The following is a 12,383-nucleotide window of genomic DNA, read 5'->3' as shown; positions in this document are numbered from 1 at the left end:
CTACAATCTAATAACTGAAGAAACCAAACTATCGGTGACATTGTCTACTTATACTACAGAGCTTAGCAATTCACTTATTGAGGCATCCCTATCATCTCAGATACTAAGTCAAGTACTCTATAAAAATGGATTCCGAAGCGATTTTGATGACTTGCGTTTACTAGGAATTCCTCGTTCAAGAGCAATAATTACAATGCTCTATCTTGTTGCCCATCATGACGCTGGCTTCATCGAAGTAACAGCCAGGTACTTGTAAATATGACAAAAAAAACTTTAGTTGACATATTATTCATACTTACATATCGCTAATCCCCACATCTGTAGTTTGGATTTGATGAAGTCTCCTCAAAACCCAATAAACAAAACCATGCTCGAGAGGACGTCAGCAGCTTATCTGATCATTTATCTTATTAATCAGTTGTTCCTCTCAAATAATGATGTCATAGAACTTTCATGGCTCGAGAGAGAGTTCTCTCTAACAGGTCGACGAACATTTGATGGCATCCTCTTCAAGGTTAAAAACAAGTCTATTGCTCCGGTACTTATAGAATTCTCAGGGGGTATAAATGACAAGACATCACCTCGCAAGAATTAAAGCAATATCGAGAAGTTGTATCGTAACATGGTAAAAATTATGAAAGATACTGATACAGATCAAATGCTTTGCATGCGATGTTATGGCAATACTATGTCTTGTTAAGTCCAATTATTCGACGCTAAATCTCTACCTATATCAACAGCAATCGCATTCGCGAAGTTACTGTCAGAAAGTGTAGAAACTAACCGCGACCGTGATGAATACGGTCAAAAGTTGACTGCCATCGCCGCGATTACGGTAAAAAAAAATTGGCCACATTTATTGTGATCACGGTCAAAATTTGATCGCATTTTTGCCCGTTGACATTTGATCAAAAATTGACCGCGATGGAAATTTTGCGGTGAAACTCCACACGTACAACACTGTTATGTATAGGAGCATAACTGCAAATAATGACATACCAAATACGCCCAGAAAACTTAAAACGTTTTTCCAAGAAGTCCCGATGATACTTGCATGGAAGCAGTCTGTGATCAACTATGCTATTGATTCAAATTAGTATCATGATTTACAAAGCCCTCATTATTCTAGCAATAAAATTAGTTTAATATACGTATGTTTTTAAATCCATTCCTTTTTATTCAGATCATACTATTCTTAATAATACCTGTAATTCCACTTTTAATCGTATGTTTGGAACCGCAGTTAAACCCTTAAAGTAACTCATGATACAAACTAGTATAGTGGTCCCTGCTGGCTTTGAATAAAGAATTGGAATCCTATTACCCAAAAATAAGATACACGTATAAAAAGAAAAGATACAAAAGATATAGTCAAACAAGCTACAGTGATGTATCAAAATACAGAAATCAAAAGTAGAACCATGTATCCGTGTCTACAGTTATATGTATTTGCTGCAGCCGTACTGCGCTGTGATGCTTGTAAAGTATGACACATAATAAAGAATGAGAACTTGGCTCAGATTAATACACACAAAGGAATTTGATCAAAACAGTTTTTTTGCAAGAGTTTAACGGTTGAATAACATAATTCCTGATAAAATTGTATTTTTCTATTGTTACTCACTGTTCTGTAGATGCTGCATGTGAGAACACCAAATAAAATAAGCCATGTCAAGTACTGTGTGGCTCGTGTTAAAATTGAAAGCCAGCATTGTAGACACAGGTTATTTCCGTACGAGCCAATTGAACCTCCTCATCATGTTGCTCAAATAATCCCATATCTCGGCTTCATGGTTATATCCTTAGGTAAGACAATGATCTGAAGTTGGACAAGCTCTTGGGCTGCTTGTGAATTTATCAAAGATTGAAAATCCCGGTCAGTTAAATATTGTTGGATACTTTTCATGTCTACACATGTACTTTTACTGTTCTTCGAAGCCTTATCTCATTACCTTTCAGCCATAGGCAAATATAAACTAGTTTAGTTCAACTGACCAAAATAAGTTATATTTAATGAACAATTGACTTACCGACATTAGCTAAATTGGACAATATCATGTCTGTGTGAGGGGGAGGGGTTACGCCGCTGAATGTTCAAGGGTTATCATTCCTACAATCGCTGATGTATTCATTCCAGGATAGTTTTTTTTTTTCATGGTTTCCTAACACTGCTGCGGTCATTTTTACCGTTTATTATTTTTTTGGGGATAAGCAAATGTATAATCGTATATCCAAAAATAGGTACGTGTTTCATCGTATTTAATTGTAGTGTATGCTTACTGCGCGTGTATGTGATGTAATACTGAGGGACATTACTGCCATTCTAATATAGTTACATGGGTTTACGGTTTGTAAGCTTATGCACGAAGACCTACTAATCAATTAGGAATGATTAAACTCGTGTGAGAGTGTTAGCATTGACCTTTTTTTTTTTTTTTTTTTTTTTTTTTTTTTTTTTTGGCTGTGTGGCACGGTTGTTTATTTTGTCAAATTATACTTGGCGCACATGGTCATGTTGACAAAAAAGAAGGCTTCTTTTTTGATTTGGAAAAAATGTGGTACACAATCCTTGGATAGTTATTTCTCGGTGTTTCGAGGAGTAAGAGTGTCATCGTCATCAGACATGGGCTTTGCATATTTGCGTAGTAGTAGCAGTTAAAAGTTAGATGATTTCTTGTCTTCCATGTGTTGTATGCTACACGGGATTATTTTACTATATGTGTGAGCAAATCTGAAAAAGCGAAAGATTTTTTTATTCTTGTGGGAGGAATGGCTTCGTGTTTCAGGATTGTGCTGCAAAGGAATGTGTAAATCATAGACAACAGAATATAATGTTGTCATCTGACTCCGACCACGTCGTGTTTTGGAAAGCTCATTGCCCACGTTTTTGTAATAGTCCTTGTCATACTTGAGATTCACTGGCCCCTTATATATATTTTTTTTATTTATTTATTTTCCAATTGAGCTTTTATTGTCTTTTTCTCTTTCTTTTTTTTTTTTTTTCATTGCACAAAAAGAAAATGTAAGTGTTTTAATTTTTATTATGGTTTAAATAACATTTTCATTAATGCATACCAGACATTCTCTCTCTCTCTTTCTTTCTTATATACAATGCAACAAACGTTTGGAATAGTGCCTCTTCATACAAGAAACGATATACTGAAAAAGATATCGAAACTTGAAATTATCGCAGAAAGACGATTTGAATTAACAATTGAGTCTGCAAGCAAAGTATTAAACAAGAAGATTAGAGAAGCGTAAGAGGATAATGATTATTATGTAGCAGGGATATAAAGTAACTAATCTCTTTTCTTTGTTAAAAATAGATATACTGTATTTGGTTTTATTTTAGAAGGTTCAAATGCAATTGAAGATTGGTTAAATATCATTCATGATGCATCACAATCAAAAAGGTATGATTTCCTTTCAGTCTTTTATTAAACTCCGAGTATTTACCCTCTTTTTTAAAGTTTATATCACGGAAGCTTGAACCCGGATCATGCACACACCGAAATAGAATGGTTCAAAAGTACTTTTGGCAAGGATTCTGTTTCCTCTTCTTCATCATCCTCTTCTTCAATCCCTGTAAAAGTTATTAATAGAAAGACCATTTCCTCCTCCTCCTCCAAAAAGCCCACTACCACTACAACAACAAAGAAATCAACTGTTTCAGGAACATCACCCCATCAAAGCAGAGTACGTGACACAGCATCTTCAGCTGATGGACCCCGTAATTCCCTTCGCAAGCCTACTCCCATTGTACGCACTAGTAAGACGCCCAATAATGTAAAGTCAACAACAACACCTCCCCCTTTGGTAAGTTTGACCTACCTTTTTTTTTTTTGTGGTACGCCCCATGTATGAACACTAACCATCTATCTTAGAAATCATCCCGTATCACTCCACCCAGTACAAAACCACCTGTAAAGAGATCCGAGATCGTCGGAAGGTCCGATTTAGCAGCTGGAAGAGCCGAGTCTAGAAGATCCAGCTTGGCTACGGCAACCACCACTAAAAAGCTATCAACCACAGCAAAAGGGGGTGTTTCGAAAAACACACCTCCTACTTCTGTTATTACAGGACGAACAAGAAAACCAAGTAAGCTCACAGAAAAGAGACCTCTTTCTCTTGCAAAACCCAAACCTGTGCAGAAGCCTGTGCAGAAGCCCGTACAAGAAGACGAGGCTATTGTTGTTGAAAGCATCACTAAACCGGTTGTCGAGCCTGTGAATCCTGTCGAGTCTATCGAGACTGTTGAGCCTATTGAGACTGTAGAGTCTGTGGATCCTGTAGAACTCACACAGCCCGAAATCATAGAAGAGGTGGAACCCGAAATTGAGCAAGTACAGCCAGTAATCGAGGAGGAGGAGACACAAACGATAGAGACAAGCACGGAAGAAAAAGAGACAGAAGCCGAGATAGCAGAACATACGATAGCAAAGGAGGAGGACGAGGTTGAAGAGGAGGAAGAATGTCACATTATTTTAGCGCAACAGCCTGTGTCACATCCTTCAACGAGTTCAAGTGCAGATGAGCATGATGCAGAAGTAGCGGCTGCGATTAATAACGACCATCAAAACCATGTAAAGATGGCAGCGAATCTATTCCAGAACAGCGGTCGTTCTTCATCGTTCTCTCCCAGTTCTGTGTCATCTTTACCTCGGCCAGAAACTCCCGAAGTGGATCAATTACGACTTCGATTTGAAACAATTATTCAAACCTCGAGCCCGAATACTCCCACAAGTGAATTTCAGCCTTTCCCCAGAAGACCCTCTTCAAAAATGTCACCCGAGTTTATCTCACGTATCAAGGAGATGAAGCCAAAAGGTCCCGTTGGCACTAAAGTAAAGAGTATGGTCGAACTCTTTATGGATGAGAATCTCAATAAGTGGGAATTCTAACTGAACAAACAAAAATACATCTTTTTTTCTTTTCTTTTTTTTTTATACACCTTATTCCCCATTACATTTACTTTTTTTTTTTTATATAAATATATATCACATATACATACACACACTTTCACCAGCAACAACAACTAAAAAAAAACTATTGATTACCCTCCCTTTCTCTATCTCTATTTTTTAACAACAATAAACAAGCATGATATACCTTGTTGGCACTGTACTCCGTTTAGAAATCGGGGAAGCTTAGTTTTCCCCGCTGTCAGAAATAAGAAAACTTTTTTTTCATCTTTTTGTAGTCAATCTTAACCAAAATGTCATTAGAAGCAATTGTTCATCTCGACGAACCTTATACTCATCAAGCTGTTGTCAGAGCCTTAAAGAATTCAAAGCGTCTGGACTGGAACGTGGTGGAAGAAGTAACGGAAGCCAACGCCGAGAGTTGTCCTGCCAACGTGAAACTTCAGTGGCTTGAATATGAATTGATCGATTGGCACCATGTTGCCAAACATGACACAGATAGTCTTGCTAATGCCTACTGCATTCGCAAAGGTTTGATTCGTAAATCCCAATTAGCTTACAACATGACCAAATATCTTTCCAAACACCCCAACAGCATTTTGAAGGAAGCGATCCCCGAAACATGGCAATTCGAGCTGGATCATGTGGATTATTTCGACGAAGCCATGAATGAAGTCTTTGAGGTTGAAAGAGATTTAGAAGCGGATGAAAATCATATGTTTATCATTAAACCTAGTATGGCAAACAAAGCAGCCGGTATCAAGGTGTTCAATTCAATGGATCAGTTACGTGCTATATTTGAGGAACCTGAATCTGACAGCGAAGAAGAAGAGGATGATGAGGATCAGGAAGATCTTTCACAAGTGCGTGAATGGGTTATCCAACGTTATATTCATAACCCTTTGTTGGTCAACAAACGTAAATTTCATATCCGTGCCTATGTCATGGCCAAATCTAATATCCAAGTATACCTCTATCGTGATATGTTGGCTTTATTCGCCATGAAGGAGTACGATACAAGCAATTTGGACGACAATTTAATTCACTTGACAAATACTTGTATTCAAACAGAGGAAGAAGAATATAATGAAGCATCCTCTGTCAAATTATTCTGGGAATTACCCTTGAAAGAAAGCGAATTGAATCATATCTTTGAACAAATGAAGAAGATTTTGGCTGATGTGTACGATGCCTGTGCCAGTGAAATGACTACCTTCCAAGCTATTCCCAATGCCTTTGAATTGTTTGGAATTGATTTTATGATTGATGAGGATTTAAAGGTTTACTTTTTAGAGGCCAATGCGGTAGTGTATACAAAGGATGATTTAAATTGTACAAAAATAGCTGACAATTGTTCTATGACTAGTTCCCCGACTTCAAACAAACTGGAGGTAAATTACAACACATCATTCAAGAATTATTCGAGTCTACAAGCCGTGTGGCTATTGAACCTTTTTTCACGGATGGAAAAGAAGTACACGACGAAAAGATGATTAAAGTATTTGAAAAAGAGTTGTTATCTTTATAGGAAATAATAAAAAAAGACAATGAGGGATTTTTTTTTAATACAAGTGGTAATAATTTGGAGTGAATGAAGGAGGATGTGGAGATGCGGGATGATAGAAACTTGAGTCATCGTCATCATCGTAATAAGGGTTATACTGATAATAATTTAAAGCATTAGCAGTATTATTATAATAATCTTGTTGACGCAATCCTTGTTGATAAAACATCAATTGCTGATGTTGTAACTCAAAGAAACGTTCTTGCTCCTGCTGGCGTTGCATTAACAAATCATGTCGTCTTTGTCTTTCCCACTGATCTCGTAATCGTTCTTGTTCACGCCTCATTTCAACCTCTTGTATCATACGCTGTCTTAATTCATCTCTTTCCCTATTAGCTTTGTTAATCTCTTGTACATCATCTTGTTCGATTTGCAATTTTTCACAGTGATCAGAATTATTCATCATAATCTCGTTTCGCGGCCTTACTTTATTCTCTAACGTTTTGTTGTGATTTGCTGGAGTTTGCTCGATACCATTCACTTTGGTTCGGCCATTTCCGTATTCTTCAATCACCTTGGTACCCTAATTCGATAGAATAAGTACTAATGTTCAACCCCTCCTTTTTTAGTGTCCCTTACATTTCCATCTGTGATCTTTGTAATGGTTACTGTTTCAACGACACCATTCACACTGCGTGTAGATGTGGAGACGGATTTTGAATAGCTACCGCCTCCTCCACTAGTAGATGAAGAAGAGAAGGAATGTTGTCCATATTGTTGTCCCATCATGGAAGGGAATTGAGGTGCCATGAAACCAGCAGGTGTAGTTTGCATACCGTGTCCTGCAAACCCACGATTGTTGAATCCAACGCTAGCATTAAAAGACATCATAGGCGTATGCATTGGCATCATAAATGCAGAAAAAGGATCTAGAAGAAAAAATACATGATTACTTAAGATGACATAAGCCATGTTATTATTTATATTACCATGGAAGCCGCCTCCGCCTCCGCCGCCGCCGCCGCTGGCGTATCCATTCATGTGATTGAAAAACTCAGCAAATATATCTTCAGGTCTATGAAACTGTGTGGGAGAATATATTTTTTTCTGTTAAGAACAAGGTCAAGGAATAGCTTCTATTTCATAATAATTACCTCGTATTGAGAGAATGGGTTGTATTCATAATCATGGTGATCAGGTACATCATTACGAGTGTCGTAAACTCTGCGTTTCTCGGCTTTGAAAAAGAATGATTTAGTCTAGGGCTAAAAAAGTATTTCAATTGATATACTTACGATCTGACAATATTTCATAGGCCTCACTGATATACAAGAACAAAAAGTTGTTAATAAACTAAGATTTTCTACAAATCGATAAATATCATACCTAATATCTTTAAACTGAACAAGATATATAAGTAAAAATAGACTAGACATATTGATTTTATTTTTCGCATAACTTACTTTTTCAACAGCCTCTGGAGATTGGTTTTTATCTGGATGGTATTTTAAGGCAAGCTTCCTGTATGCCTTTTTTACTTGCTTATCGTCAGCGTCGACGGAAATATTAAGAACTTCGTAATAGTCCAGCGTAGTTGACATTGTTTTTGTTTAATGGATGGAAAAAGAAACAAAAAGAAAGACAAAAAAAAAAAAAACTAAATAAGAGAGCGGAGCTCCTATAAAATTTAAGCAGCAGCTACACTCTTCTTTTTTTTTTGCCATATAAAGTGGAATAAACAACATTACACAGATTATAGATAATTTTTATTTCATATACAAATAAAAAAGAGTTATAATATACAAGGACAAATTTACAATATATGGTACATGGGAAGAAGGTTGACATCATTCCTTTAGTTTGACACTAACCATGGTATTTCGTCATATGTCGGTGGGAGATTGTGTCTTTGATCTGCCGCTGGCGGTAAAGTTGAGGGAACAATAGAATTATAGGACGGTAAAACTGACGATTGTTGATATAATAGAGCCAACATGGAAGCAGGATTGTAAGGTAGAGTACGCCATGCCTCTTCATACGCCGGTAATCCAGTTTTGTTCACAGCACAAATAGTGATGGGAAGAGCAGCCCTGAGTTCAGACACATGTCCATCTGAATTGATCAATGACAACACAAACTTGATTTTATGCTTGATACGGATCGAGTCATTCTGAATATCACACTGCAAATCAAGCAATGAATTAGATAAAGGAATCATTTGTACTTTGGTCCATTCAACAAAATGACCACCATCATTGGCATTGGTTCGACCAAATTTATCGTCTCGTGTTGAAAACAATACTCGACCGTGAGCTCGGGCTCGGGTATTCAAAAACCCTTGATTCCCTGCTCTACAGACCATATATTCTTTAAATGTACATGATAAGTGTCTCACGCGTAGTGCGTCTGATAGGGGTGTGATACGCACTGTAATTGGAATTTGATCGCCGTGCGTATATATCTTGCTGGGTAATGTGATCTCGTAATCCAACTTATTGGCCCATTGGTTTGCTACAGACACAGGTTCTAAGAACTCGGGTGCAAAAGGAAGCAATTGTCGAGATATGTGAACTATTTTACGATTGCAAATGTTTGGCAAAAAGGTGGATCGTTCAATCGTCGCTTTCAATTGATACTGTACCGTATAAATATTAGGCACATAGGTGGATTCGGGTAAATCGCCTGGCAGCACCAATTCAAATGCGTACGTATAACTTCCTGCTCCTAAAACATGCATCTTTTGTTGTTTGGGTAAGAATGTCCATTGATGATCCAATACAGCTTTTTCCTCACGAAATAGTCTGTCATGACCATTGCCTACGCCTAAATATATTAGCCTGAATTAGACACTACAATACTCTAAGTGTATTTTATCTAATACCTTCTGTCCATGATACCGTCATCCTTCCTGCTAACGATAATCCAATTGATTTTATTTTTGTAGTCTCCTGTAGTTGTAGATTGACAACGCCTCTCAATACACAGCCGGCTGATTCTGACGAAACGCCATACATGATCAAGTTTTCATTCTCTACGTGGATCTTAAATTTAGCGTGCGATCGTAATTTATCCATAATATATCTCTGTGTGTGTGTGTGTGTGTGTGTGTGTGTGTGTGTGTGTGTGTATGTGTATGCGTGGGGAGTTTTTTAGAACTTTAAACAAGGGAAAAGAAGAGTTAAAAAAAAATAGTGTTCCTTTTTATAAAAGGGAGTTTAACGGATTGCGCTTTTAAAGAGGCGCCAAGTCGCACAGTGAATCAGCCTTGATTAAAAATAAGTCCAGATCCTCCGAACTCCCCCTCAAAATGGGATATGTCAACACAACAAAAGGTAGCTTGGTCAGTGTGGTTGTTCTATTAAACTATTAGCCATTGACAGACGAAACTGCAATCAGCATGTGTTTTCTCTTTGTAAAGAAACAGGTGTATTCGTGTCATTTGTTTACGTGAGAAACCTATTTTAGTCCACACCACGCGACAAATCTTCTGTTGGTCTTTTGCTACGCACGGCATTTAGCCAATACAATAAAAGCTTATTAAGCTGTTCACCATTTGAGTTCTTAATTAAAAAAAAAAGAGTCGGGGAGCTGTGGGAAAACTTTATTCCCGGAAGCAGACTGCTTCCAATCGTTCCCTCGTTTCTTTTATAAAAAATAAGGTACGACATGAATACAACAACATAACAACACAATGTAATGGTAGTCCTTCATTTCTTTCTTTAGCGTCTTCTTTCTTTTAACCATGTTCCTTCTTTTTTTATTTTTATTTGCGGTTCCGGTAGTAAAATTATGTTGCCGACGGAACCAATCCCCCGTCTTTACACTAGGTTTTACCATCAGAAAGGTCCCTGCTGGATGATCTTACAGAAAGTGCATTAAATATATCCAGTTTTATCATTAAAACGTTACTTTCTGCAATGTCCAAATAACAAGACTCAAATTTTTGAGATAAATTTACTCCCCAGTGTCAAATTACGACGCAGCACGCAATAGGAAATATTCCCACAAAAAATGAAAGGAATCTTCCCACAAGCCAACTTGATGCAGAAAACTGGGTAGCGGATAAGCCAAGTTTTTTTTTTTTTTTTTTTTTATTTGTAAAAAGTTGTGACCAAGTATGCTTAAAGGCTAAAACCAGTGCTGGCAAGTAGTGGCTGTCATACTACAAAGGGGTAACCTGTTTTTTATTACATGATAGAAATGTATATCGTCATTATTGAATTCTTTTGCAGCAGAAAGCCCTTGAAGTATTCATTTTTAGGATAATTGAAGGTTCTATTAAATGAGTGTGTGTTTACTTGGTCTTACTTGGCTCAGTGCTGTTTTAATGTATTTATTTTCGGACATGGTCAAAGGGGGTAGATGCATCTTATCCATGAAGAATCAATGTTGATTTTAGGTGGTCAAAAGCGGTTATAATTTATCTTTTTGGCAAGCTCCTGTATTTTCTTCGCAGATCATGAACTAGCCCGTTTGATTTATCTGGTGTCTATCTTTAGAGAGTGTAATCTCCTACTACTACGAATGCTGCAACGCAATTGTTTAAGCAAGGGTATTAGGATACCTAGCAAATGTTTAGGATACATGTAATACTTTTAAAGCCGAGATTGAATAGGTCTCACATTTATTTATGATATCTGGTGCAGTTTATCAGACATAAACTTAGCTCTTATCAACGCTGTAGCCCTAATGCAATTTATTAAAATAGACTCGTATCTAGTCTTATTACTCAGGAAAATAATAAGCTTGATCGTTTTTAACTTGAACTCGTTCGAGTAAATTTTTTGTAAAAACGTATATGGACATCTGTTAATGGCCTGACACTCGTAGTGAGGTACTGTTACTTTAATATTAAGTAACCCCTTGAAGGAATTGACGCCAAGTATTTTAGCTTCCTTAATTGGACACAATCATAATAATATGACATTCGCTCTTTCAGTTTGATACTTACACAGATGCAAATCTCTTTGGGCAAGGAAATTAATTATCCGATATTTAAACCTATAGTGATGCTATTTCAAGACGATTTGAGTATCATACAGTCCAGTGCCCAATGTACCATGTGTGTCGTAATTTTTACGTTTCGACATTTGCACGAGGTTTAATGCTGCAAATTGATGACAAATTCTTTGTCACATGCAAATATAATCCAATGAATGCACATTACTTGTACTCACTCACTGGATCAGTTTTATATATGAGTTAGTGCTTTAAATAAAGATAAACTGTGTTTTATTAACTAACTAAAACCATCCAGAAGTATTTTCGTACGCAATGAACGTGGTTTATTAAAAGAAGAAGAAAACAAGTGGTACATTAGAGCACGTTTTAATCAGGATACACTCAACTGACTGTTGTATCAAAAAGCGGGTTTTGTGCCTCATTTTTCTAATAAAAAAAAAAAGTCAAGTGTTTGTGCCAAACCATTTTACTGCATAATCCATCCAAAATTAACTAAATGAACCCATTCTAGAATACATTATTACTTTTGGGTTAAAGTTTACCAACAAATCACGAGTCGGTAGGATAAATAGAACAATGGCAGATGATGTATAGTGTAGCTAATCACAAAATTTCACATACACACTGTCTACATTGCTGCACGAACCTCTTTCGTCACTTTGATAAGTTACACAATTAATTTTCGATACTGCATATCCCATTCTGTAGTTTTACCCGTAACAACTCGTATTTAAACATATGTTACAATTTATTATTCAATATACCCAACGATACAGCATAATATTATATAATATACCGTGGTTTCTAATAAAAAATAAAAGTTTTTTTCGTTATTCCTCGCCTTCTAACTTGTAATAACGATTATGTATTTTTATACTTATAGCTTAAAATGGATATTCTACGCAAACCCATCAACAAGACGGCTATTTTCTAAAAATAAATACTAATTAAAAAATACCTGATACTTCTGAAATTAATCAGGACATAAATTTGCT

General features: G+C 36.6%; 5 protein-coding genes across 5 annotated transcripts; 3 read left to right on the top strand and 2 right to left on the bottom strand.

Moving 5' to 3' along the window:
• Positions 1-43: 43 nt before the first annotated feature.
• Positions 44-595, top strand: EV154DRAFT_415120 (uncharacterized protein; the record flags this gene model as incomplete). Its single annotated transcript, XM_051595638.1, has 2 exons — positions 44-252; positions 325-595. Coding segments are annotated over 2 exons (480 nt in total), but the record flags the coding sequence as incomplete, so codon positions are not given.
• Positions 596-3,111: 2,516 nt separating this feature from the next.
• Positions 3,112-4,901, top strand: EV154DRAFT_560317 (uncharacterized protein; the record flags this gene model as incomplete). The annotated part of the gene is made up of 4 exons (XM_051605601.1): positions 3,112-3,257; positions 3,327-3,413; positions 3,471-3,816; positions 3,885-4,901. 4 exons carry the CDS (start codon positions 3,112-3,114, stop codon positions 4,899-4,901), a joined length of 1,596 nt encoding a protein of 531 aa, XP_051460776.1.
• A 157-nt stretch (positions 4,902-5,058) lies between these two features.
• EV154DRAFT_88852 (tubulin-tyrosine ligase family-domain-containing protein) lies at positions 5,059-6,740 on the top strand. The gene is made up of 2 exons (XM_051607823.1): positions 5,059-6,226; positions 6,289-6,740. The coding sequence occupies exons 1-2, from the start codon at positions 5,216-5,218 to the stop codon at positions 6,448-6,450; spliced, it is 1,173 nt and encodes a 390-aa protein (XP_051460775.1). The 5' UTR covers positions 5,059-5,215; the 3' UTR covers positions 6,451-6,740.
• On the bottom strand, positions 6,607-8,082 carry EV154DRAFT_88893 (dnaJ-like protein subfamily B member 6-like protein). The gene is made up of 8 exons (XM_051607824.1): positions 7,890-8,082; positions 7,813-7,826; positions 7,722-7,747; positions 7,581-7,663; positions 7,416-7,509; positions 7,066-7,355; positions 6,914-7,009; positions 6,607-6,846 (listed from the first exon to the last, which is right to left on the bottom strand). The coding sequence occupies exons 1-8, from the start codon at positions 8,025-8,027 to the stop codon at positions 6,799-6,801; spliced, it is 789 nt and encodes a 262-aa protein (XP_051460774.1). The 5' UTR covers positions 8,028-8,082; the 3' UTR covers positions 6,607-6,798.
• Positions 8,083-8,173: 91 nt separating this feature from the next.
• EV154DRAFT_599995 (uncharacterized protein) lies at positions 8,174-9,559 on the bottom strand. Its single transcript, XM_051607143.1, has 2 exons — positions 9,308-9,559; positions 8,174-9,249 (listed from the first exon to the last, which is right to left on the bottom strand). Exons 1-2 carry the CDS (start codon positions 9,498-9,500, stop codon positions 8,282-8,284), a joined length of 1,161 nt encoding a protein of 386 aa, XP_051460773.1. The 5' UTR covers positions 9,501-9,559; the 3' UTR covers positions 8,174-8,281.
• Positions 9,560-12,383: the final 2,824 nt, after the last annotated feature.

Source organism: Mucor mucedo (genome assembly GCF_025094135.1).
Source record: "Mucor mucedo strain NRRL 3635 chromosome Unknown EV154scaffold_17, whole genome shotgun sequence".
Taxonomy (NCBI): Eukaryota; Fungi; Mucoromycota; class Mucoromycetes; order Mucorales; family Mucoraceae; genus Mucor; species Mucor mucedo.
Note: the sequence above shows the minus strand (reverse complement) of the source record. Positions and strands in the feature narration are given on the sequence as shown.

Bases quoted from the DNA above. Each gene is read 5' to 3' on its own strand.
- EV154DRAFT_88893 (XM_051607824.1), bottom strand. From the start codon at position 8,027: ATGTCAACTACGCTGGACTATTACGAAGTTCTTAATATTTCCGTCGAC. The intron at 7,664-7,721 runs GTAAGTATATCA...TCTTTTTCAAAG, and splicing joins CTATGAAATATTGTCAGATC to CCGAGAAACGCAGAGTTTAC. The intron at 7,356-7,415 runs GTAATATAAATA...TTTTTCTTCTAG, and splicing joins AGGCGGAGGCGGCTTCCATG to ATCCTTTTTCTGCATTTATG.
- EV154DRAFT_88852 (XM_051607823.1), top strand. From the start codon at position 5,216: ATGTCATTAGAAGCAATTGTTCATCTCGACGAACCTTATACTCATCAA. The intron at 6,227-6,288 runs GTAGTGTATACA...TTCTATGACTAG, and splicing joins ACTTTTTAGAGGCCAATGCG to TTCCCCGACTTCAAACAAAC.
- EV154DRAFT_599995 (XM_051607143.1), bottom strand. From the start codon at position 9,500: ATGGATAAATTACGATCGCACGCTAAATTTAAGATCCACGTAGAGAAT. The intron at 9,250-9,307 runs GTATTAGATAAA...TAATATATTTAG, and splicing joins GACGGTATCATGGACAGAAG to GCGTAGGCAATGGTCATGAC.